The sequence below is a fragment of the Amphiura filiformis genome, chromosome 4 (assembly GCF_039555335.1).
Source record: "Amphiura filiformis chromosome 4, Afil_fr2py, whole genome shotgun sequence".
NCBI lineage: Eukaryota > Metazoa > Echinodermata > Ophiuroidea > Amphilepidida > Amphiuridae > Amphiura > Amphiura filiformis.
In genome coordinates, this window is record NC_092631.1 from 32,783,715 (window position 1) to 32,810,545 (window position 26,831).

The 26,831-nt window shown below is 36.7% G+C and overlaps 1 protein-coding gene across 1 annotated transcript in view; it reads right to left on the bottom strand.

Moving 5' to 3' along the window:
• The window catches only part of LOC140150129 (nuclear receptor coactivator 7-like), a 70,347-nt gene that overhangs the window by 25,297 nt on the left and 18,219 nt on the right, over window positions 1–26,831 (bottom strand). Inside the window, 2 exon segments of the mRNA XM_072172134.1 lie at window positions 13,911–13,943; window positions 19,118–20,628. Coding sequence (XP_072028235.1) covers window positions 13,911–13,943; window positions 19,118–20,628 — 1,544 coding nt within the window.

The window sequence follows — 26,831 nt, forward strand, 5'->3', positions numbered from 1 at the left end:
AATCTGCAAGTAGCCATCAAATTTAATCCCACTACACAACTTTGGTTGTAGTTACCCATACATACATACGTACATAACAGCCAGGCATCCAAGACCGATGGTAAAGATAAGAGATTAACTCAGAGTCGCCTCTCTCAGCTGCATCACGGAGCACTTGATCTCATTCACCATCCATTTCTACTTCTTGACATCATACATCTCAAAATGCATGCATGCTATGACACCCATCACAAGTCACTTCAAATGAGGTAGATTTCAAACCGGGCATCATCGTTTGAGTGTTTACTACGGGGGCAGTTTAACTACACATACAGTGTGGCCAACTAAAAAAGCACAGCGTGAGTAAAAATAGCCGGTCACAGTATTGTGTCAATGACAGTTTTATTAGCCTTGAACCAAGGCCTTACTAACATGACATACGGCTGAAAATCTTAAATCACCTTTTTGTGAACAGAGTTGCATTCTAAATAGTTTTAAACAGGTAAAAATATTGTCTAAAATATATCTCCAACTGACCGACCTGAAAAATAAGTCAGAACTTCAATTTTGTGTGTATAAAATAAAATAGTTTGCCAACTGACACACAGTTTCCCTTTCAGTTGAAAACGGAATAGGATAAATATTTTCTTTTGCAGCTTTTAATAGACTTCTGTTTAGACAAGGCTGCTCTCACAATAGATCTCCTCATACATGCTCATCCGCTGGGACACAGTTTTTCTAGAACTCAAATTGAACATGCATAGAATGAACTTTAGGTACTGGACTTGAGGTCAAATTGTGAGCCATGATTGTAACATTCAGGTTTATGAAATGTGCCATTGAAGATTACAACCTCACTGGCCAAGAGAGCCTTTACAGCCCTAAAGGGACTGTTCACAAACATTTGTTAGGGGGGTCTGATGTAAAAAGGGGGCCCAGAAAATTTTTGACCCTCCTATAAGGGGGGGGGGGGCTGAAAAAAATTACGACAAATTTTCCTGGGAAAATTGAGTTTATATGCTTTTATATGTGGTTGACCCATCATTTTCATGTCAAAAAGGGGGGCCCTGAAATTTTTGAGGTCTGTAAAGGGGGCCCCAAAAAATTTTAGCGATTAATTTTTTTTGCATCAGGACCCCCCCCCCTTACAAGTGTTTGTGAACGGTCCCTAACCAGGTTTTTAGAAATCAGCAGTGCAAGTAAAACAGTTTTTTACCAAAAGTGGATTGATTTTGACTGAAATGATGTGAAAAACAAAATCAGAAAATTGTCAAAATATATATTTGCACAAAGTGTTGTCATCTTCCAGAAAAAAAGAACCCTCCAACCCTACTCCTACATGTACTTGGCAACTCCCTCTGCCTGTAGAACAGTCTTTTCTTATTTACCAATCAAGACTTAACCAAGACTACTAATAACAAGTCCAAATCATCAACAGAGGATACATCACATCATCAGGCCTGTCATCTTACATTTTCACACATGGACCAAAACAAGATTACTATTCTTAGAAAAAAATATCCTTATTTTACCAACGTTACAAGCATACTTTCCGGTTAAACAAATAAATCACACTCGTAATTAAGATGATCATGATGATGCATAATAATGAGCTGTTCAAATAATGAACAAACGTCATGCCTAATTAACAATGCCACAGATGTAACTGCGAAACAGATCTATTTCCTGAAAATCTTCCTTGTTTGTTGACATTTCATCATTTAAAAAGACTTTCCAGATTTATCTTTTTAACTATCCAAGTGCCGATTGACACCTGCATCTGATTTTGTTCTTATGCAGTTTTTAAATGTGAACATCAACAGCTTCTGTACTGTGCATACACATTAATCAGTGGTGTAGCGTCATAGGCCCCCCCCTTGACTGAATTTTTTATAGAAAATCCCATAGAAAAACGGGCAAAAAACGGCTTGTGCCCCCCCCCCCATCAGACCCGGTGCCCCCAATCATGGTCGGTGCTTCCCCCCCAATCGGATGACCCACGCTATGCCACTGACAGTTATACACAGATTCCTCAATTAAAAGCAATTTTTCAAAGTTCTTCAAACTCTGCCATCCTAGTACATTATACTGCCTTTTGCGAGAGATTTCCATCTGTTTACATTCTATACTTAGAAACTGGGGAAGAGTGCTATCTTGATGGACATCGCGTGGTACATGTATAGCAACAACTTGATATATCAGGCTAGTCCCGTTGAAATCCACACACCCCCTATGGAAGACATGACCTTAATCTTCTACATAGGGAGTGTAGATTTCAAACGGAATAACACATTCAGGTAACCCCATTTGATATTCACACTCCCTGTGTGGATGATTCAAGTCATGTCTTCCATAGGGGGTGATGTATTTCAACTGGAATAGCCCTTTGCATTGAGACTAGCTAGCTAGGTAAGCAGTGTGGTAATCAATCACTGCAATGACTGCAAGGTAAATGGCCCAAAGCATGCAACCTCCCTCATCTATAAACATTGTCCCATCCTGTGTGAATATTGAGTCAACTATATTACATGCTGGTATGTATCGTATACAATGTACAGCCATGTCTTGTTTGGCAAAACAGGATAATATACAATGTATATACAATGTATACAGTATTGTGATTTAAGATCTATGATATACGTCATCAAACAGAACTTTTAAAGGCCCATGCAGCGATTCTAATTGTTTATAAATTGCTTAAATGTAAAGGATAAGTCATTCAAATTGTCATTTGGTATTTGAAATGAAATGAAATGAAAAAATTGGCAAAAAACGAAGAAAACAGCAGTATTGACGAAGTTGAAGCCTCATTCAAATACATGTAGTTAATTTATATGATACATTTAGTATATAGGCCTAAATTACAGATTCATGTAAAGCCGTCTATACATCATTATTCAGTGGGGATATAAACACATCACATAGCCATAGAGTAATTACCCCTCTTCATTTCGAGATAATAACTCAAAATCTATGCATCAAATTATAAAACTGAAATAGCTAGCACAAAGAAACCCATTTTTTTCTAAAAACTTTGATGCCTCATTTGACTTAATAGCCCGAAATCTTTTGCCATGTTGCAACTTTGAATGAAAAGATGCAGATCATCACAAGTTGTAACTTTTGAATATGTATCTTTTTAGCGGTGAAGTCAGCTCAAGTTGGCTCCTTAACTTAGCCATTTAATTTAATATTAATTCAATTTATTATTAACGGCATTGTCTTTTTTAAAGACAGTTCTTGTTATTCATTCTATTGTTTTTATCATACCGCGGAAACATGGCATGTTGCCTTAGGGGATCGACGCTAAGTCAGGTACCGCGTGAGCAAACTCAAAAATAGCGCAAACAGCGCGAGCGTACACAAAAGAAACTTCGCGCGTAAGATAAGCGATGTCGCCAGGTCTGTACGCTGTACCGGCCAGCTGAATTCGAAAATACGCTTAGAGGCACAGGCATGTAAAATTCCAATCTGTGTATTAATAATCTAAGGTTTTTACCATTCAATGTTGTACGTCATGATCAGTAAACAACTCAAATGAATGAAAGGGGAATCCAGGTTCTTTGATATTATGATTTGAGGCTCGAATTCATGCACGCTTTTGTGATCTTTTTTCGGTGGTTGCCCGGGGTTAGGGGCAGGACTTGCCCGGGATGTACAAAATATTGCCCGCCACCGGGACTTAGCCGGGATTACTATACCTCATAAATATTTATTAGGTAATCCAGACATCTTATTGGTTAATTGACTACTTCCCCGCCTGTGCAATAATGCGAACGCGGGAAGTAGTAAAACTTCCGCACTTTACTACCACACGGTGTCTCGACCCAGCGTCACCGTTCCTTCAGACGTAACATTATGCTACACACGGCTATTCTGCAGATGCGTTTATCGTGAAATGGCGTCTGCTGCAGTTATCTTGCCGAGATTACCGATGGATAATAATACACAAATTTGACGTTTAATGAAACAAAATGTTATTTATGGAAAGTTCAAAAGAAAATCAGAATGATATAGGTCAAAATGTAAATATTAATTGAACAGAAATCCTCCAATAAAATCAGGTAAGCAAAATATTAAGCTTATTTACCATGCCGGCCGGCACATTGACTAGTCATGCTAGTGTGTGTTTTGACTTTTGTTTACGATTTTACCGTGATAGTGAAGATATTTATGAGGTATAGTAAACAAATGCAACATGTTTCATTTCGGGAAGTAGTCAAAGCTTGGTCCTCGGTGTTGATGATTTGACTACTTCCCTCCGCTGACGCGTCGGGAAGTAGTCAAATCATCCAACACCTCGGGACCAGTAGTTTTGACTACTTCCCCTCAAAACATGTTGTATTTGTATACTGTTACATGTTTGTAACAGTTTCCAAAATTACGTCCCCGCTATCCCCGGTGACAGGGACTGCAACTGACAGCCGCATTAATGTGTGCAGTAACAAAAAACAAATAATTCTCCCCTATTACGAGCAGATCAAAGTATAGTGCATACACTCTTTAAATTCTATCTAAAAATAAATAATTGATTACTGTTCTATGATGCTTTTTTCTTTGTGAGGAAGTGCGCTGTAAATTACACAAATGTTTCCATAAATAAACTGTTATCATCTCATCACTCAAATCTGCTGATCTTATATTGAATCTTGTTATTATTATTTTAAGTGGTGAATTTATTAAGTACCTGTATCGGCTGCAGGCGATGCTAATGGTGACTTAACTAGCAACTACGTTTACAACTCAATGCAATTTATACCTACTATAAGATTTTAAAAAAGCCAAACACCATGGGATTAATCATAATTGCATATACTATTATAAAAGTTATGCAGTTCATAACTTTATGAAATTTCAAGTTTCACAAACAGTGGCAGCACCATGATTTTTTTTGGGTGGGGGGGCAAAATGAACTTCAGGTTGAACAAGTTGAAATTTTCATAATTTTTTTTATGTATAAATGTATTATTTATATTTTGATGAACAAGAAAATCTGAGGGCATAGTACTTGGCCCCTGTCTAGCTATCCCATGCCAACCTGGTGTTAATTCCTTCCTTCTTGCTATAAATAAAAAAATTTTAAGGCTGACAAGGCCTTAAAAGTGGGGGAGGGAAAACTGGGGGGGTAAGAAAACAGCCCTCCCGTATTGCCGCCACTGTTCATAAACAAATTTCAGCTGAAATCTAAATCATAAGGGGAGGAAGTAAAAAATATATCATGAAATATGTTTCACAAAATAATTTGCTTTGAATCAAATATGCATTTTCTCTCTCTGCTGAGAAGTGAACATAATACATATATATAGAAATTGTTTTTTTTTAAGTAGTTGATTTCAACAAAATTAATTAATAATTTTTCTCTAAATTAATGAAAAGCAAATATGAAGCAAGTCAATATGATCCATATAACAGAAACCAAAGTAATGAACATTTGGGTATTTTTCTCTGTAATTTAAAGGGCAATTGATGGACTCATCATTTTGTCTCGCTTAAAGAGACCATTTTTGGACCATAATGTACATAAGGACCAGTGATTGCACTGACAAAATTTCATTGATATAGCTCTTTCACTTCTGGGCGATTTCTAAAACTTTTGATACCCCCTCGTACAAGTAAAATGATTCATTACAGTGCTAATTAAATTGAATGTCAATAATCTCATGTCGAAGTAAAAAGTACTTTAAAACTAAAGTCATATCAAAATCTATCCTTTTCCTCTTAATATAAAATGAAAAGAGGGCATTGGTATAACATACATTAAACTAGATTTTTTTTTCTACTGAGATAGGAAAAGATTTAACAGAGTCGATTAATGTCAAAAATCCCATATTAAAGTAAAACAGTATTTAACTTCACATAAAAATCTATCATTATTTATTAGTAATGAATGATAAGGGAAATAGGTATGACATAACAGCTAACGTCAAAAATACAGTTTAATAAACTAGTCACTGGATCATTTTTTCTCTAATGAGATGGGAAACGATTCATAACAGAACTAATTAATGTCAAAAATCCCATGTCATATGTGCAATCTATAACAACACAAAGACTGATTTAATTAACACAGCATTGGTAGAATATGAGCACTGTGTGTGCAGCACAATATTTTGATGGCAGGACATTTTTGCATTTCGAAAGAATCCCCATTTACGAGGCATGGGATACTCACATTTATAATTGATCATTAAAATGGATAATTTAGGAAGAACAAATATTTGCTAGAACGGCAATTTTGTTAGTCCATGTCAGTTGGCAAATTGGCTTAATTTTCATGCATGGGCATTTATATTTCTTTACATAATGTTTTCACTGATCAACTACATCTACTAATTAAACAGAGTTATTTGAAGAGGCAAAATACAAAGACTTAATATGTAGAATGCAATGTCAAATGGCTGCCTTGTGTACTGTTTGCAATCATATTGTTAGGGAGTGTTCAGAAATACTTTGGTGGGGGGCTGGTAAAAGGGAGGGGGGGCCAAAAAGTTTTGCATCTTAAAAGAGGGGGACCAAAAGTTTTAGGTGGTAGGAAAGGGGGGCCAAAAAGTTTTCCCTCTTCAAAACCCAAAATTTTCGCCCGCTTCGCGCGCATTGAGATCCTCTATATCACTTTTAACATGGGCAACTTTGGGTTTTCAATGATTTTGTTTGAAAAAATGATTGCACTTTTTAATAGTGTACACATATCTATTAATTAATATAACATTAAAGATGATCTGCAACATCTGGGTTGGTCTAAGAAATACTGGCACTTTTTATCATAAAATTTTATATATCTTCATTCTTCAAAGTAGGCTACAAATATGATTATGTTCCAATCTGATCAAAATACAACTAAAAAAAAAGAAAATATTGCAAATAGATTGGATTTCTTTGTACCTAAACTGCACACCTCAGTTTACTATTTATCATTGCAAAATTATTTTGTACACATAGGCCCATGGGTAGATTTACCATAGGGCAGAGTGGGCACAGGCCCAGGTACCACGGTCTTTGGGGGCCAAAACTGATATCTATGTACATTTGTGTGACCAAATTAATCTCATATTTGACCATTTTAGCTTTTTGCATAAATTAGTTCCAATTTTAACAATATTTGACCATTCAAGCTTCAATATGGCCAAATGTTTTGCATGAGTTCACAAGATTTGTACTATCATAATAGCCACGGATATCCAAATTATGCTGATGTGCCTATGAACCTCCAAATAAATCCTCTATTTCATTTATCCCTGTAAAATCAGATAAACACCCTGATTTGGGACAAATCTAAATTACCGTAAGTATAAAATGAAAATTTCCTTGTGCTTGTATTTCATGCGAAATTGTCCCACCGAATGTTTCAAACATTTGCCTCCCTCAATGACATGTGACCCAGGTACCACACCACTGGAAACAACACTATTAAGTATGTTTGTTATACGATAATGGGGGGGGGGTCAAAAAAGTTTTGTCTGTCAAAAGAGGGGGGTCAAAAAAGTTTAGCGGTCCATCGAGGGGGGGTCAAAAAAGTTTTTGAGCGAAAAATTTGAGGTAGACCACCCCCCTACCAAATTATTAATGAACACTCCCTTATTAATGTCTATGTAAAGATATACCTTTGAAATTGCTAATGAGGGGCTATGCAATTATTATGATCCCCCCTTCCACAGTCCCCCTCCTTCCCTCAGATCATCCCCCATAGCACCAATTTGGGGGACTGGCTTAGATATGATGCGAGTGTAGCGAGCAGGACAATGTGCATATTTGAAAATAATGGTATTGTTTATCTATATAGATACCTTTTCGCCAGCCCATTCGGGGCTGGTACCTGTTTCAGGTTTGGGGTCAGTTTACTCAAGAGATTATATTTTAGTGGTATTGGAATGATTTTTTTTTTTTTTTTTTTGTGGTTAAATTTTTTTTTAAATATTTTAATTCGATTTGTTAGGAAAAGTATGTATGTTTTTCCGTTTCAACTAACTAAAACGAGTGAGTATTACCAAAGTTATGTTTGAACTAATTAATTATGACTTTAAAAGTTTAAAGGCCTAAATGTAACAATAATAGTTAATATATAGCATCATATGGTCAGCAGAAGAAAATCTGACATCACCTATGATGTCATATCAGTGTCCTTGACCGGGGTCCTTACTCCTTGACCACTGAACAGCGTGATATCATGTTGATAACAGATCTATAGAATCAAAATCTTCATCATATCCTCGGATCATATCACAGATTCTCAACAATCTGTGATCATATGGACCATATTGATGTGAAAGTAGTTATCTATCATATCCTGTGTCGTTTTATGGATAAAAATGACTCAAAATGTTATTGATGAAATGGTTGCTATCATAAACATCAGTTTTGTCTTTTCAACGGGAAAAATCCGATGCAAAATAAAGGGCCTAGCTATAATATGGGCATAATTTATGCATATAGTATTGAACAATGTACCCCATTTGACATGCACTTATAGATAAATAAATTGTCTTACTTTATTAATTTAATAACTTCTTTATTATAAATAAAATGACACATAACTATTTGATTCATAAAATTACATTCAACAAAATGATTGAAGAGAAAACACACAAGGCACTAGGCAGACTGTTATAGAATGGAGTATGTAAGATGCCATGTCCATAGCTTCGCAGGGAGTTTCCGACTAGCAATCAACATGATCAGCACATTCAGAAAAACACAGTTTAAGAGTGAAGATTGTAGTGAGTAACCAGTCCTTTATAAATGTGCTGGCCACTATCTATTATAAAATAGTAGGCTTAAACTATACATTGCGAATTAATTAAGTTATTTTAAAATAAAATGTACATGTAAGTTAACTCAAACCGGCAGTGTATATATCGAAAGCGGTGAAATCGGACATTCCTAAGCGAAGATATTGAGTTCGTAAGTTCTGGTATTACAAAATTGGAAATTGAGATATCGTGGGTAAAAAGCTGAAAAGACAAAAAACCCAACGACAACAACAACAACAACAACAACAAAAAAACAAACAGACCAGAACAATTTGGAGTACATGTAATGAATTAAAAGAGTTGACATGAGATTAGGAATTAATGTTTTCTGCTGTTTCAGTGTGCATGTTCTCATCGTTGATGGTTTGGTGGACTGTCATGTAGATGTAAGCGTGATCCTAAAAATGCCTTTCACATTGACCAAAACTAATTACAAGACCTCTTCTACATTGAGGCTGGCTTTCCTTTTAAAGGGAATTTTTATTACAGTGTGATACTAATATTGAACAGACACCTAATAATGCATGCCAACAATTATCCCCCTGCATTTGACCTGCCAAAATCTGCTTGCCACAAATGTTGCTTGACAATAGACTCATTTTGCTTAATCACATAAATTTTGAACAGTTTTGTGGTTTTTTTTAATTCATTTCTAAAGTCTGCTACACATTGAAGAATATGGATTATAACTATTTTTGCAGGTTTTTAAACCATTCTTCCTGAAATTACCTACAAAAATAGAAACCTCATTATATTCATAAGCATAGGGCAGCACATGGTGTAGGCTTATAATGTATTTTGTGGCTGAATTCAAATTGAATAAGTACTCATTATGGATAGTAATTGCAAACATTCAATCAATCAACGCCATGCATGATGAATAACAAACATTGAAATCAATCAGTTCCAAGCAATGAACACAATCAATGAAATACATATTCCACAATCAATGCAATTTATAATATCAAAGCCATATGATATGCTGAATGGTAGACAAAATTGATTAATTATCCCTATTCCAAAATAATACAACATTAACTGTGCAAAGCATCAACCACAATGCCTCCATCTTGATGTGTTGCTGTCAAAAAATACCATTTGAATTTTTTTAAGACATGCAAATTAGCTCATTATCATAATGAATATGCAAATTAGATGCCAAAAAAATAGGATTTTCTAACCGTGGCCTTGTAGAATATCTGAAGTCGATTTGCCTATTTATTCAAAAGATATTACAGCATCCAGGTAAATGGAGGACTAATTTCAGCACAAAATATGCAAATTAAATAATCATATTATAACGAATATATGTGATGTGTCATGTCAAAAGCAGACACTTTTGGGCAGGTTATCAATTTTGAGGTTTTTACATATCTTAAATATAGAGATATTTTGCTCCACAACATTGTTTTCCCCAATGAAATAGGACATTCCTAAGCGAAGATTTTGAGATCGTAAGTTATGGTATAAAATTGGAAATTGAGATATCGGCCTTTAAAAATATTATTGACAATGTTGAGAGTAGGATTTACCTTGAAACGTGTCTAAAAAAATACAAGATGCCAGTTATATTCTGGTTTGAAACTATCAGACAATATTTTTAACATCAATAATATCACAAATTCGCAACAAACCCAAATTGTGAAAAATTCACCCCTGGGCAGATTTTTGGCTATTGCTCCATTTATGATCCTGGCCAAAAGTGTCTGCTTTTAACATGACACGTCACATATATGCAAATTAGATCCTCCAAAAGAGTAGCAGAATTTTCTATCCATAGACTTGGCTCAAGTTTAAGTACTGAATACACATTGAGGTTTCACTTACAAGTATCTTTCAGGAATACAACATGTAGGCCTAAATAATACTCAGAAATATATCAATGTACTCAATAGAAATATATAAGCCAAATATTTCCAGCCCAGCAGTTCAAATGTCACATACAGGCCTATAGCAACATGCCTTCATTGAAATCAAAATGTATACGGTCTACTACATTCAGAGGCTAGCTATACATTCTAATAACTTTCCACAACCTCTATACAGACACTTATCGGATACTGCACACTACACAGCTATTCCAAAAAACACAGCAATGTGTCAAACATGTACTCAAAGTGCTTACCCTAAAATCATAACAAGTCTTACCACGTTTCTGTAGATTTCAAGACCCAAATGCATAACCCAATTACTTCAATCTGCAAGTTTATACCTTAATCTCAGGAAGCTGTTTCTTGTTCTGATATCCAGTCATACTTGTATGCATTTCCCTAGTGATGTCAGAGCGCGGTAAAGTTCACTCTGGAAATTGTGTTTCTGGGTGCAAGCGCTTATTGCCAATCTCTAAAATACAACATCCTCCATAAACTGACGTAAATTGCACATGACTCAATATGAAATCGAAGAGTCTATTGTGCATCCATGACACTTGTCACACCATAGATGATTCGTATAAAATGTCGCTGCCACTTTAAAATACCAGACATTGATCTTTTTTTTTTCAAAATCAAAAACATTTTGTTTGGTGACCTCTTGTGTTTATCCTAGAGCAGCTGTACTTAATTTTAGTCTCTGACCTTTCCCCTATTCCACGGTCTTCACTTACTACACATTTGTAGTTATGTAGTGCTAGAGGGACTATGTGGAAGAGATTTAAATCTCCACTCCAACGTGTTAGACTTACACAAGTCCAATTTAATTTAATCAATAGTTTCTGCATATGATTGTTTTCATTACATGTATGCATGTAAAAATATTTAATATCAAATCAATTTAACTAAAATCATTATGTTCCAATATAATCATCAATTGCGCACTTGGCATTTGATATTTGTCATTTTGCCTAATTATCACAGCACTTATTACCCCCCCCCCCTCTTATTTGGCCAAGTGTAATTTTTAAAGACACCCCCAACAAGAGTTACACTATCAGCAAAAATATTTACATCCCTAAATTGAGGCATACATAAACATGTGTTACTTGTCTGGTTGAAAAAATTAGTACTACCTACTAGTTTTGTTTGTTTTTGTAGTGTTTTTTTGCTACACATGTTTGCTACATTTATTTCTCAAGTGTCACCCCCCCCACCCACCCACCACCACACACACACACCCCTACTCCTGGGAAAATTGAGCAATTAAATCATCTCATGGTAATTTTAAATCACAAAAATCATTTTAACATCAGTTGGTCTCCCAATTTATCATTTTGTGGCACTTCACAAAGTGTTAGAAATGATGATAGGCAGAAACCTGGGGCAGAAAATCCTATTACAGGCTGGTTCAAAACGGTTTAATGGTAACCATGGTAACACACCACAGCTTTGAAAGACAGCAGTGTTAGAAATAAGCCAAGATTTTTAAGAGCATACAGGCCATAAGATGTCAAAGTCTAAGGGCTTTCCATCACTTTTTAAGGCCTGCACTCAATTTTTAATGAATTTGGTATATCTTAATGATCATTTGCAGTATTCCATCATATTTCTGCCAACACCTAACATTCTTATATTTAGCATATTAATGTGAGCTCCAAATAATAAGTATACATCGGGGGAAATTTATGTTACTTGCCTGAGAAATGTAATTGTTATTTTCTTTTATTGTTAATGTATATTTGGGCTGGAGGCTGATAATAAAATCCTCTTTTCAGGAATGATGTTTCTAAATATCACTGTTCAAAATAAATAGACATTTTTAGATTTGGGCATCTTCCCCCTTCCAAGAAAATCATACACATGGAGCGGAAATGACACACTTGGGATCTCATAACTCATACCATTTCTCTCGTGTGTCAGCTTTATTTATCTTGGCATTACTACAAAAGAGAGGAGAGGAAATATATATTATATATCGTATATTAACTACATAATACAAACCAAACACAACTCAACTACAAACACAACTCAAAGTGTGACTGTGACAAAAGGGAACAGAATGTATGACACACCATCTAAATGTTCTAGCAGGAACAAACAGTATTCAGTATTATGAACATGCTATATAATGATGTGTTACAAATACTCATTCTAGTGGGTTTGATTCAGCAAGTAGCATCTGATTTCCGCAACTAAGACTGTGATTTGAATGACATGGTTCTTAAGGAAAGGTCAGCAAACTGATGCTACTGGTACCCTGCAAACTTGGTACATCAGTATGGTGCTCACAACGACCAAGACCTCAGGTAGGGGTTGATTGTGATCGAAATTGGGCCTTTTTTTTTCTGTCCAGTAACTTACACCATGCCTTTCCCTCCTGCTCTCTTATACTCTTCCCATATAGCAGACTACAGCAGTTAGTGTGTAACTTGTAAAAGAGATCATTAACGCATGTGCATTTGCATAAGTGTTGCCCGCATTTGAATCATGCACATAATGCATGACAACACAAAGCACTAGCATTTTCTGCTAGACTGCTGCTGCCACCCGAAGGGATTACGATCCTGTTTTAGAGCTAGGGTTTGATTTAGGGTTAGATTTAAGGGCTAGGGTTAGGATTTGGGTTCGGTTTAAAGGCTGGCGTCAGGATTTGGGTTCGGTTTAAGGGCTATGGTTAGGGTTAGGGTTCGGTTGAAAGGCTAGAGTTAGGATAATAGTTAGGTCTAAGGGCTTGGGTTAGGATTTGGTTTAAGGGCTAGGGTTAGGCTTAGCTTTAAGGACTAGGGTTAGGATTTGGGTTTGGTTAAGTGCTAGGGTTAGGATTATGGTTAGGTTTAAGGGCTAGGGTTAGGATTTGGGTTTGGTTTAAGGACTAGGTTATGATTTGGGTTTGATTTAAGGGCTAGGTTATGATTTGGGTTTGTTGTAAGGGCTAAGTTATGATTTGGGTTTGTTGTAAGGGCTAGGGTTATGATTTGGGTTTGGTTTAAGGGCTAGGATTATGATTTGGGTTAGGAGTTAGTGTAACTTGTAAAAAAGCAATGCTAACGCAATGCTGTATGATAGTTTGCAAATGGGTTATTGCGCATTTGATTATTAGGAAGAGATTAGAGTTAGAATCAGTTAGGTTTTAGGGCTAGGGTTCAGATTAGGGCTAGCTTTTAGGGTTAGGATTAGATTCCAATTAGGACTGGCATTATGGTATGGGCGGCAAGCACTATTCTAATGTTGCTTCAGAATATATGTTTAGTTTGAATCTAGTTATCCTCACAAATCTTGCTGAAACACAATTTACATGATTGATTCTTACCTACTTTGGGGCTCTTCCCTTCACCACTGGTGGCTAATGGGAGAGGTAACGTATGCACAGTAGACAAGAGAAAAGAAGGAAGAAAAAAAAAGATTGTTAAAAACACAGGATCCCTTTCTAACATATCTATTATAGTGTGTGATCCGCCACCTAAAATAACCAACAAAATAAAGGGAAAAAATGAAAAGAGTTTGTACTGCCACCACTAGCTTAAATTTCATGCCAAACCTCTGTTGAATTTATGAAAAATGATAGGGATGACAGCCCCAAATAGGTTTTTCTATTATGTTGTCAATGAACACTGAACACCACAGTTAAATATGAATATCCCCATAGTGCAGCTGTGTAATTGAAATGTTCATGTGAATACCACTAATTTGCATGAAGGTTCTTATAGTGCAGCTACAACCAAAGTTTGGGTGCAATTGTATTTGAACTGTTCATGTGAGACCAAATTCAAACCAAAAACATAACATAAAAGTGTATACTATCACTATAATGTTTGACAGATACTCCCCCCCCCCCCCACACACACATACAAGATCTCCTTTTGGATGATATAAAGGGCCTCTTCTCTTGGTTGAAATGCATGTTTACAGATGCTTCTTAAAATGAGTCCAGTTATTTTGAAATTGCTTTGCCTCACCATCAAGTAGTCCTCAACCACAGTCAAAATCAAATGCCTTACAAAAACCCAGAAGTTGCATCTTTTCCCGAATTAAAAACATGATCATAGATCCTTCATGTCACATGCACTTTCAGTTATGAAGCTGAATCAACAATTATTTTGAAGATGCTTTCTGACAATTCAAAAGGTTGGCAAATAAACATCCCTGGCATTACCAATAACAAGCACTTGAAATGGGTCTCCTAAAATAACAAGATATACCCACACATGATTTGATTTTCCTAGTATCCTAGATCCCACTGAATTACTAAGTGCTTTCAAATGGATAACATCCAAGCGAGCAGGAGAGACTGACAGATGTGGTCCTCAACTCATTCACTCGGTCAGACATCCGGGAACATTGTCCCCTTCGTCCCCTTTGCACAAGCGCACGCATAGCAACCAGCTCCAGGAAGGGGAACTGTACATGCGCACACTGGATTTACAAGGTCAAGGCCATTTCCCCTTTGTGACGTCAGCCCGACCAAGAGAATACTCCATAACTTCAGATTAACTTTTCAGCTATGACTGCTTGAAATGAGCATGTTTATTTGTTTAAACAGTCTCTCCATGTGGAGACACGCTTGGGTCCTGGTGGGACCAGGCTCAAACAAAAAGCTCAAGTCAGGCTAAAAAGCCTATTTAAGCATGCTGGCCTATATGTAAGTGCAAAACAGATTTGAAGATTAAGAACAAGGAAAAGGAGGCCGCTCCCAACAATCCATTCATTTTAAGCATGGTTTTGAAATACAGAAATTAATAATTGATATGGTATGGTAATAGCAAGAATATAATACAACGATAATATTAATGAAATTATATAACTCATGAAAGAAATTCAAACACAATGGTGTAGAATTGAGAGATGTACATTGTATTACTGCAGGTAGCAAACAATTATAGTCTTAACATGTACCCCCACATACAAGTACAACCACCATCAGGCCTCGAAATAAGGCAGAATTTCTGAGGGCCATTTGGGCCCTTGATCTTAAATGATTGAGGGCCCTCACATATTTTTGTGAGCCTGAATCTGGGCCATTGGTTTTGACCTATGAATCCCTCAAAAAAGTGAGAAAAATTTTGCGGCCTATTTGGGCCCGCCGGATGTAGAGTCCATTTAAAGCTATGAGGGGGCAGCATAGGGAACCCATGCCTAGGGCATTAACCCAAATTACAGCCCCTTGCACAGGCACTGATTCCACTGTTTAAAGGACCTTGCAAATAGTGCATGGGTTCAACCAGGCTTCCAATGACACCATGATGATGAGAATATATTCCTAGCAAAGTGGTAAACTACCAGGTCATGGTCAAAAAGCAGACAACATAAAATGATGACATCATGTATTGAAAAGTCCTATTTAGGAACATGAACAATGCAGGTGTTTAAAACAGTGCAAATTCATATTCACTAACTTCAGATTGCTGGCTGTTACATGACCTACTTAATAACCATGAAAAATATAGGACAGATGTTACACAAAAACAGAATCTATAGGTATGGTACAAGCAGAGTATGAAAATTCCCACCTATTTAGCACTGATCAAAATGTGTTGAATACATGTGTTCATCAAGTACAGTGTAAATTTTAGAAGAGAGCAAAACATGGGTGTATCCTCTTGTATGTATCACACCATATATCACACCCTGCTCAGGCTCCTTGCACTGTTCAGATTATACCCAAACAACTGGACTTATTGGTAGCTGACATAACTACTTGCCAATCCAGGAGTTGGAAACATTGGTACATTACCAAGTGCTGGGAAGATGGAACTGGCTGTTGGCATCCAGAAATATACAATTTTCCCCTGCCCCCTTCTCTCATAAAACATGGATACCTTGGATAAAGGAGTGGTAGAGCAACGTAATCCTGCATGACACTTTACTTCATGTATCCAGGTTATGTATACTTCATTTCAACTCACTCAATTTAGGTAGTAGCATCAGTGCTTTTAACTTTTAAGTGGTTGCGCCACAAGTATTTGTATTGTGTATGCTCAGCTGGATTAGGTCAGCCAGCATTCACGATACAATACTGTGACCAGAGTAATATGCACCACCTACGTCACTACCCAAAACAGAGTATAGTTGTGGATGATTTCCAAACCTCTTTCTTAAAACTTCTTGGATGAGAAGATGATAGAGGGCGGGTATTGAACTGAAGGCCTATAGATAATAACATCACTGCTCTTCTCCATCTGACTCATTAGCTCAGTTGGTAGAGCATCGGTCCGGTGATCCGAAGGTCCCAGGTTCAAATCCTGGATGGTCAGTGAAATTTTTTCACTGTCTGTCACTTATGTATGTGGAGACTTGTGTTAAAAACCTTTCTCATAGAGTATAGTTGTCTCTACCTTCACAGCAAATCATATTTTAATTTTCAGAGGCATCATTATCTGCATCATATTTTTACACATGTGCTAAAGGGTTCACAAAAAATAACTCCCCCCTAAAATTACGAAACTTTTTTTTGCATAACTTGACATACATTTCGTAGATTTGAAAAATTTAAAAACCTGTGAATAAAGGAATTGTTTTTTACCCTCCCAACGTTCTTTTCGTCTGAAAATCTTTTTGTTTTGGCCAAAATAATCACGTTTTCTAAAAATGATGCTTTCAGAAAAAGTTGCACTTTTCAACATCCTCATTTATGTCAAAATTACCTTCAACAAATCATTATTTTGCACTACGTGATGGTTGCATGGGTGACTAAGAGTTCAGAGACAAAAAGGTGAAGTAAAAAAACCCAATTAAATCAATTGTAACATTGATACCGAGAAAGTTTTGTACATTACATGTATGGGATGTTGAAAATCGCAACTTTTTTTAAAGCATCATTTTTGAAAAATGTGATTATTTTTGACCAAAACAAAAAGATTTTGAGAAGGGATAACTTTGGTAGGGTAGCAAAAAGATACCCCCTATTCACAGGTTTTTAATTTTTTCAAATCAACAAAATGAATGTTAAGTTATGCAAAGAAATGTTTTGTAACTCCTAAATTGATTTTACCATTTTTGAAACACCGGCTCAATAAAATCTTCTAGAAAAACTCCGTACATGTCAATAAGTCATTGTTTTATACTGCAAGATGATTGCATGGGTGACTGGGTAATCGTATACATAAAAATTAAAGAAAACAAAAACACCATTAAATAAATCAAAACATTGATATCGAGAATGTTTTTGTACATTAAATGTATAGGATGTAGAAAAGTGCAACTTTTTCTGAAAGCATCATTTTTAGAAAATGTAATTTTTTTAGGCCAAAACAAACAGATTTTTTAAGGAAAGAACTTTGGGAGGGTAGGAAAATGATTCCTTTATTCACAGGTTTTTAGATTTTTCAAATCAACGAAATATGTGTCAAGTTATGCAAAGAAATGTCTTGTAATTTTAAGGGGGGAGTTATTTTTTGTGAACCCTTTATAAGCGTAAAAGCGTATACAGGTGTGAACACAGAAAATATAAACAATCACATTGATTGCTAGATCAACAGTCATTGGCATGTAGACTAATGATCACCAAAGCGTACCCGCAAAAATTAAAAAAATTACTGTGGTGGCGATGATCATGCTAGTGAGACTCATGAATTGAACAAAATCTCCTTCCTAAAAATTGTTGTGTTTGTTTCATAATGACCAATATTGCAATACTATACCACATACAGAACTGATGATGGTAAAGCTTTGTTAAATGCAAAGCTACATGCCATTGTCAGCTAAAAGAGTAAAACCTTCCGAGGTTATGGTTTATTAGTCATCTGGTATCAGCATATGAACAAAACACAACAACATATGTGATGGCATGGAGCCAAAGATGACCATCTTATTGTAATCACTATTCAATAAAAACATCAATGTTACGCATATATAGAAAATAGTAATAACTCTTAGCAGAAATAATCCAAAGAGAGATCAGCAATGATTGAACAAATGAAGTCTCCATCTAAAATCAAGCCACTGCGCCTCAAGGCACAAAAACTTCTTTTGTACACCATGCATTTTCATGTCTTGTGGCGCATGTCCGATGGACGATTTGATGTGTTCTGGGAGTAACTATGATAGCAGCTATTTTGGTTTAGTATGATAGATGAGCCAATTTAAGCCCAGAATGCATTGTGGGTGAAATACTTTTGGTCACATGATGCATTCTGGGGGTTGCGTGAAAATCTTATTTGGTTGTGAATATAGACTGTCAGTCAATCTCAAACCAATCCGCAACATCTCACATAAAATTTGGTGAGGGTTGAAGATTTGTTACTGCACCTACCTATGTCTTCTAGGCCATTCTCCGGGATGTCACAAACATGCACCCACCTAACTGTTGTCAACTAGAAAATGGTTTAGAAATATCTTTAGGTTTGTGTGATTTGATTTGTATGTGACGTGACTTGTCAATAACTTGAAAATGAAATAAACATGTTTCTTTTCATGATAGGTAATGTTTGTGACATCCAGCCAGGAGAGTGACCTTTTAATCATGCATGCGCCATGTTAAAAACAAGCCTATACCTTGGTAATTACCAATGCTGTACTCACCTTCTAAGTTGGTCTTGTCATAATCCATCTGTTTTTGCGCTGTCCCATCAGTTGCCGATCTCATCCTGCTCACCCCATTAGTCTCTGCATCAGATTTCTCAGTTTCTCCACTCTCCGTCTTCTCTGTCTTTTGGCTATCTGATCTGTCTCTAGATAATTCGTCTTCAGATTTCTTGCGAATTTCAATCCCTTCGGCCTGGATGGCTTTCAACTCCTCTTTTGCATCGCAGGATTCTTGCACGCATTCCGTTATGTCCGGAACCAGCGATGCATAACTCAAATTATGCGCAAATAATCCAGAGGAAAAATCTACAAAGTCCTGTTTCACAGTAGCGCCATCCTCATCGCTGTTTTCAGGTTTGCCATCTTGGTCTGTTTGAGTGACATCATTGGATGTCCGCTCTGAGGAGGATGTTTGAGTTTTTACTTGGTCATCACTCTGTGGTGCTGACGTGTTATTTGCATTGGTGGTACTGGAAGTGTCTGTTTCCATGGCAACAGAAAATACTACAGAGGGCTGTACATCATCAGTACCCTCTTTTGATGGTTGACCTTTAGCCTGAGCCGAGTCAGCGTCACCATCACTTGTTTGGGCTAGTTTTTCCTCTACACTATCTGATCCAGGTAGATCCTCATTAAGCAATGTGCTGTATCCTTCCATCTCACGCTGCATCACTAGCTCGTCTCGTAGTACTGGTTTCTTTTCATCTGCTGGTCCCACTAGAGGGCGCTCCTCATCTTGCTCCTCCTCCTCATCTAAATCAGACTCTACACCTTCGTCTTCACTTTTCTCACCTTCTTCCTCCGCTATTGTTGTGACCTCCTGACCTTTCAAATCTGAGGTCACGTTTTTGGCATCATCAGTACCTGAATGCTCCAGTGAGCTTTCAGTTCCCGACACTTCGCTGTCCATTGCATCGATAGTCGTAGAGTCTTTCTCTTGGTCAGTTGATAGACTTTGGTCAGCTACACTGTCTTTGCTCTCTGCACTTTCAGCAATAGCAGCAGTAGCTGTTTTGGACAAATTATCTACTACTACTGGTGACGATGAGTCTTCAACATCCATACTCTCCTGAGGTGATGCATCGCCGCCACTTGGGGCGCCTCCGCTCGATTCGGCTAAGCCAGGATCCATTGGCAAATCAACATTTTTGGATTGATCCTCCGTTTCTTGCAATTTCTCATCACTAGTCAATGGCATAGATTCATTTGTTACATCACCACTATTCCCATGATCCTTTGCGGCATCATCAGAAGTACTGTCTGCTTTGTCTGTTTGCACAATATCACATTCTTGACCTTTGACCTCGGAAGTCTTGCCCAATTCCTGTTCGGTCTTTAGAGTTGTTTCACTGCGTAATTCCTGATTGCCTGTCGTTTTCTCCCCATTGGTGGTAGCCATAATGTCTTTGACAGGGTCTGCGTCTTTCTTGGTATCCTTTTTTGCTAAGCCTTTCTTGATTTGGTTCTTCTCTGGGACGTACACTGGGCAGGATGTAACATCATTGCTACTGTAAGAAAGAAACAAACAAGAAAATAGTTGTAATTGTCATGTTGTCATTGCATATAAACAAACCCAATTATGTTACATTCAACAGAAGCTATGATCATCAATAGATCATTTCCACTATATCCCAGCATGCACTATTCCAGGAGGTATGAACAGAAACTTCAGTCCATGATGATGATGTCTTTGCAACATTCTTCACATGGAAGTAACTCCTGGAATAGTGCAGAAGTGGGTAGAAGTGAATGGGTCTATACAGCAGTGGGGCTATTTCTGCCAAAATGAAATGCACATGTGTTTTCAGTATAAAGCTTGGCTAACACAGAGTGAAAGAAAACAGTTGAGTGAAAAAAATATGGTGATTTGCTCAAATTGCACAAAAAAATATTTGAAATAACTACTACAGCTATATAGTGAAGAAAATTAAACAGCTCAAGTCAATATGCATCTCTGTATTAACAGCAAATTGTGCTAGCAAATAAAACAATAAGTGATGACGCGAAGCAGATGCAATTCTGGGCTGAAATGAGGATTCAGTACATATAATTTAGCTTTAATTATTTAATCATTCTTAATTAACAATTTGCTTTGAACTTGAAGTAACTATCTACAATGACCAAGGAAAGTGGCAAATGTAGACTTCCGAGTATTAATAGTTAGTTCATAATAAAACTGAACTGAACTGCCATAGCATGCGCGTATTTGGGGGCTTTGGGTGCCAGCCCCGGGTCAAAGCAGGGGCGGCAAAATCGAAGGGCGGCGGGAAGAAGAAGGGCGGCAAAAAGAGGGCGGCGGCAAAAAGAATTAGTAAAGAAAAAGGGCGTAAAATATGAAAAAAGTGTACTTTACATGAAAATGTGTTGCTACACTTATTCAAACGACCGTAAAAAAAATTGGGGCAACCTTTTGGGGCTGTTGAGGAAGGGGCGGCAAAATTGGATTTTCTTCAGCCCCCCGGGGAAGGGGCAGCCACGGTACGCCACTGCATAGGTTAATCCCATGAAGAGTAGTTGAGGAGCTGTGTATTAATAATCCTTACCCTTTCTAACCCTAACTCTAAATGTGGCTTTTGGCTATCGGAAAGGAAAGGAGGAACGAAAAAGGAAAGAAGATGAACAACATTTTTGCTTGGCACCCCCAGGGATTCGAACCTTAGACCCCTCGGGTGCCACGCACAAGATCACCGACTTGTAGCTACGGGGGTTTGGCTGGCCCGCCAGCGATTCCCTGGGTATATATGACTTTATAGGCTGATTGCGTCATGCCTGACACATGCAATGCATGCATGCGCAGTGGTTTTCTTTGTAAGATTTTACCCTGTTCGGGTTAAAGACAGAGAAAGTTGCAACCTGGGTGACTCCTCTGGACTATGTCAGGGACAAGCGACACAGGGCACCTTAACCAAACCACCCCTATGGTGTTAGGTTTAACATATATCATAAGTACAAACAAGCAAACTTCCCTTTCATCATATCCATTTGACATTCTCAGTCAGTATCGCTAAAATAAATCTACTTTTCAAATACTACTTGCACTACAATAATGTGGCCATTAACAAGGAATATGGTGTGACAATTGGGCTGTAGAGGGCAGTATGCATAATTAAGACCAACAAGTAATATCAAGTCTTTTCAGAGATCTGCCTTTTATTGCCTCAAAAGAGATCAATGAATAAAGTAAACATTTATACTATATAAAAAATAGCAAGGTGCAATAATGATGTGCATCAAACCACATCAATCAACACCAAGATAAACCACATCAATGTTGCTCAAAATTGTAGAGTACAAGTAGGCTATCAGCAACAATTTGAAAAATGCAAACAACTTGTTAGTATAAGTTCAACTTAATAACAATCACCTCAAACTTAACTTTAATTTCTAAAATGATCTTCAGAACAAAACTGACAACATATTTGCATGGACCCTAACATCCGAAAACAAAAACCTGAAACAGAGCAGTCCTGCTGATTTGGAATCACACTTATGAAAGCCAAATATGTAAACAATACAAACCACCGAGCAAAACTGACAAAACATTATTAGTACTAAGTGAAATTATGAGTACTCGGCATTCACTAAAACAAAAGGACATGTTAGGGTTTGGGGAGAAAGTCACAGATGTAGCATTTCTTAATAACCCTCATCTCATCTTTCTCATATAATTTTCAAAGTTCAAAGTTGAAGTGACATCGGCATTACAAATTCCTAAAGCATTGTGGGATTGTTTTGGCAGTTTTAGGACATGTTGAACTCTGACCTACCATTCATTTATAATTTTACTAATGTTATCATAAAAAGTATTTCAAATAATTGATTCATGAAATAACAATGTTTTTTTTTAAATTTATTTTTATCCTAGTAAAACATTTTAAACAATATTTTATACACACAATAAACAATTTTTCAGAGTTCAACATGTTCTAAAACTGCAAAAACTGTTACAATGCATTGCAAATTTTAATGCTGATTTAATTATTGTTTTCAACCTTCAGGTATAAAAAAAAAATTCCTTCCAACACATTATCCTACCATATAAAACATTATCCAAAAACTGAATTCTAATTTGTTTCCCTACTTTTGTATCACAACAAAAATAATAATACACACATATTTGCAAATATTACGATAGTGAACTATTTGCCAAGATGTCTCATACCAAATAATTGTTCCACAAATATTGCCCCATGGTAAAATTAAAATCACTATATGATTGAAAACATTCTCATCATCACAACACATGTGTGTGTTCTCTATATTCTGACAATATGAAGACAGGACTTTCTACCTGGGGGTTGTACTACAAATATCCTCTTAATCATAAGCATTTATTATTGAGTGAACTTTGGCTTGAGGGATTCACTGAGGATCACAAATCATCATTACATGTAGTACCTGCTCCAGGCTATAGCAAACAACTACTGTATTTTGTGTGCCTAATATATGACTAGTAAACTATTGAAATCATGTACTTGGCTACACATTAATACGATTCCATTGTTATTGTCCACTTTGTGAGGAAATTTTGTGCCACCCCCTGAAATTCACTTTGCGCCCCCCCCCCCCCACAATTTTTTCAGATGCCACCACTAATATATGCATATTGAAACGTACTATGGTGCATTATTCACATCTTTTTCAAGAGTCTGTTTTTAGCAATCAGTACATGACTGATGCCTGGAAGTAAAATTATCTGCAAACCAGCTCAAGAATTAGTATTCACAATTAGCATAAAACACCCTACACAAAATGCAAACATGTTTCAGATCTTTAATACAGGTATCCTCTCTCTATATAGAAATTATATCAAATTTCATGTGTAAGCCTAAAACATATCATAGCTGCATGCACTGACTATATTAGCTAGGAAGTACAGTATATCTCCTGAAAGAATTGTACTTTTAGAAAATGTAGGTTTGAAAAAAAAAACTGGGGGTGAATATAATTAAATGAATAATCAAACAGCTATCTAAAATTTTTTAATGCGAAAATTGAAATGCAATTTAGAAAGCAACCCTCATTTTTATCCCAGTCCATGATTAAAAAGGAAAATGTGTATTGAATAATTCATGGCTATGCATGAGGTACACATCATTGATTGGTCATCGTATCAGAATAACGGATTCTCAAAATCAATTTGTGCATTAATTCCACATCCCCATTTCCTTCCAGAAAAACAAAATCCTAGTGCCTGCCATGTTTGGTCCTGTTTGGTTTAGGTAAGCACGTCATAAGTAATCAACAAAATTAGAATTTCCAACTGTAGGCCTACAATTCTGTTAAACACACTCTGTATTTCCTGGGCATAAGCAAATCTGAAAGGTCAGAACATTCATGTTCCCTTTGTTTTGATATGAGCTTTTATCTGCCACATTATACTTCCTCTCTGATGTATTAGAGTCATTGTTCACAGAAGTATCAATCAATCCCTATAATATTTACAGTAATTTCTTGGCCAAACTGGAACACTATAAACGCTAGTGGCTCCGCGATAAACACACGCGAATATAGCGTGGTACAGAAGTAAGCATAGACGCGCCTTACATTGCGTACACGCTTAGTACGCTACATGAACGCAACGCGCATGTTCCAGTTTGGCCAAGAAATTACTGTAAATATTATAATACTTATGGGCCTAGGTAGGCTAGCTCACATCACACACTATAGGTGGCGCTATTCGTCCATAGGGAAGTGGAATGTGCATGTACGGTCCAAAAATGGCTTTACTGTGGGGCTCAATGGAGAAAATCACTAAAAATTAATTTTGACAACCAAAACCTAAGTGATGTTGACTTATGTTGGTACTGGCATGATACTGGATTCATAAACTATCACACAGTGCAATCCATGTTCCACCAAGTCGCCTCTTGTTAGCTCAAAAGCAATTTGTGTGTAAATCAAGACCATCCAAAACAGCTTTCTTACAGTAAAGAATAGGAGGTCACATACAGTAGTGTGCATTGTACATGTGCCTGCTGTCACAATTTCACACACAAAAGTTTGGGCAATTTGATGACCCTATTTTTGTCTGTAACTTCAAAAGTATATGCACTAGAAACATGATTGACCCCTTATTGTTTAGATAATTTAATTCTCTTTCAAATAAAAGAACTTTCAGCTAAAAATATTGAACTTCAAAATTTTATGAACATCCCTAGCCTAGGCCAGGCATCAATATGGCTGGTGGGGTGGTAATGAGCTAAGAACTATTCCAGTTGAAATCCACACTACCCCTGTGGAAGATTTTGGAAATATCTCCCACAAGGGGAGCATGTTTTTCAAATGTAATTGGTCAGGGTTAATCATTTTAATTTAAAACCCATACTCCCTCAGTATTATGGCTTTACCTATCTCTTCCACAACTGGAGTATTTCAAATGGAAATTACCCAAATGTCTAATCTATTTAAAACGTATACTCCCTCTGTGGAAGACTTTAGCTAAATCTTCCATAGGGGTAGTGTGGATTTTAAATGGAATAGCCCATTCTGAAAATAAACAAACCTATAAACAGATCCTTGTGACCTATTTTTGGTGCAAGAAGTCATTTTGTAATACAAGCATTACCCAAATTGTTTACAAAATCTCTTGATCAATGGCTTATAGGTTAGAAATCCATCATAGTCCGTGATTAAAAGTCTCTGGGCAGCTAAAGCAAACAAAACTATAAACAGATCCTTGTGACCTATTTTGGTGTAAAAAGTCGCTTGTAATACAAGCATCACAAAAAGTATTTACAAAATCTCTGATGAATGGCTTATAATTTGATAGAAATCCACCATAGTCTGTGATTAAAAGTCTCTGGGCAGCTAAAGTGTATGTGGCAAACATGCTGCGACTGTTGGGCTATAGATTCTTGTATTTAATCAATCCTTTAAAATATTTCAAGAGAGGGAAGAATTTGACATTCATCTGACAAAATACAACAAGAATAAGTTCCAAACTGTAATGCCATCACCATCAATGCAGCATATTCAAAAATTGTGTTGCAACTCTATGATGGAATTCCACTGTTCAGCATGCATACTGCATTGTGCTGCATATTTACAAGAATATGTTCAGAGCTATGGGACTTAGATTAACTCAAGCCTGCACATTGAGGAGGCGATGAGATAGCTTCAAACCTATTCACAGAGGATCTCATGGAGCAGCAAAAATGGTCAATGGATTAAGTGCCAAATTTTGCACCCAGTCACATACAAATTAAAATTGTGTAGCCTGCCAAGTGCCAATTTCTGCAACCTGAGGTGCTAGATTCTACAACCAATCAAATGCCAAATTCTGCACCATGCTAAGTGCCAAATTCTGCACCTAGTCAAGTGCCAAATTCTGCACCTTTCCATGTGCCAAATTCTGCACCCAGTCAAGTGCCAAATTTTTGCACCCTGTCAAATTCTGCACCCTTGTACTTACTGATGAGAATGTTTTCAGACCTTGAAAGAACAACAACAACAAAAACTATCTAGCTACAATTACGTGGATACAGTGACATTTTTGATCTAACATAATGATACAATTGACACTACACAGACTACATGAACAGCTGTTACCTTTTGGATCTAACAAATGATACAACAGAGTACCTGCGGGTTAACAATATAAATCATACACACGGTATTTACACACTGTGAATGCAAAATTAGGTGGCGGTATTACTAGGCATGGGCTACAAAATTAAACTTGAGTATATTTTTTATAATATACACTTTA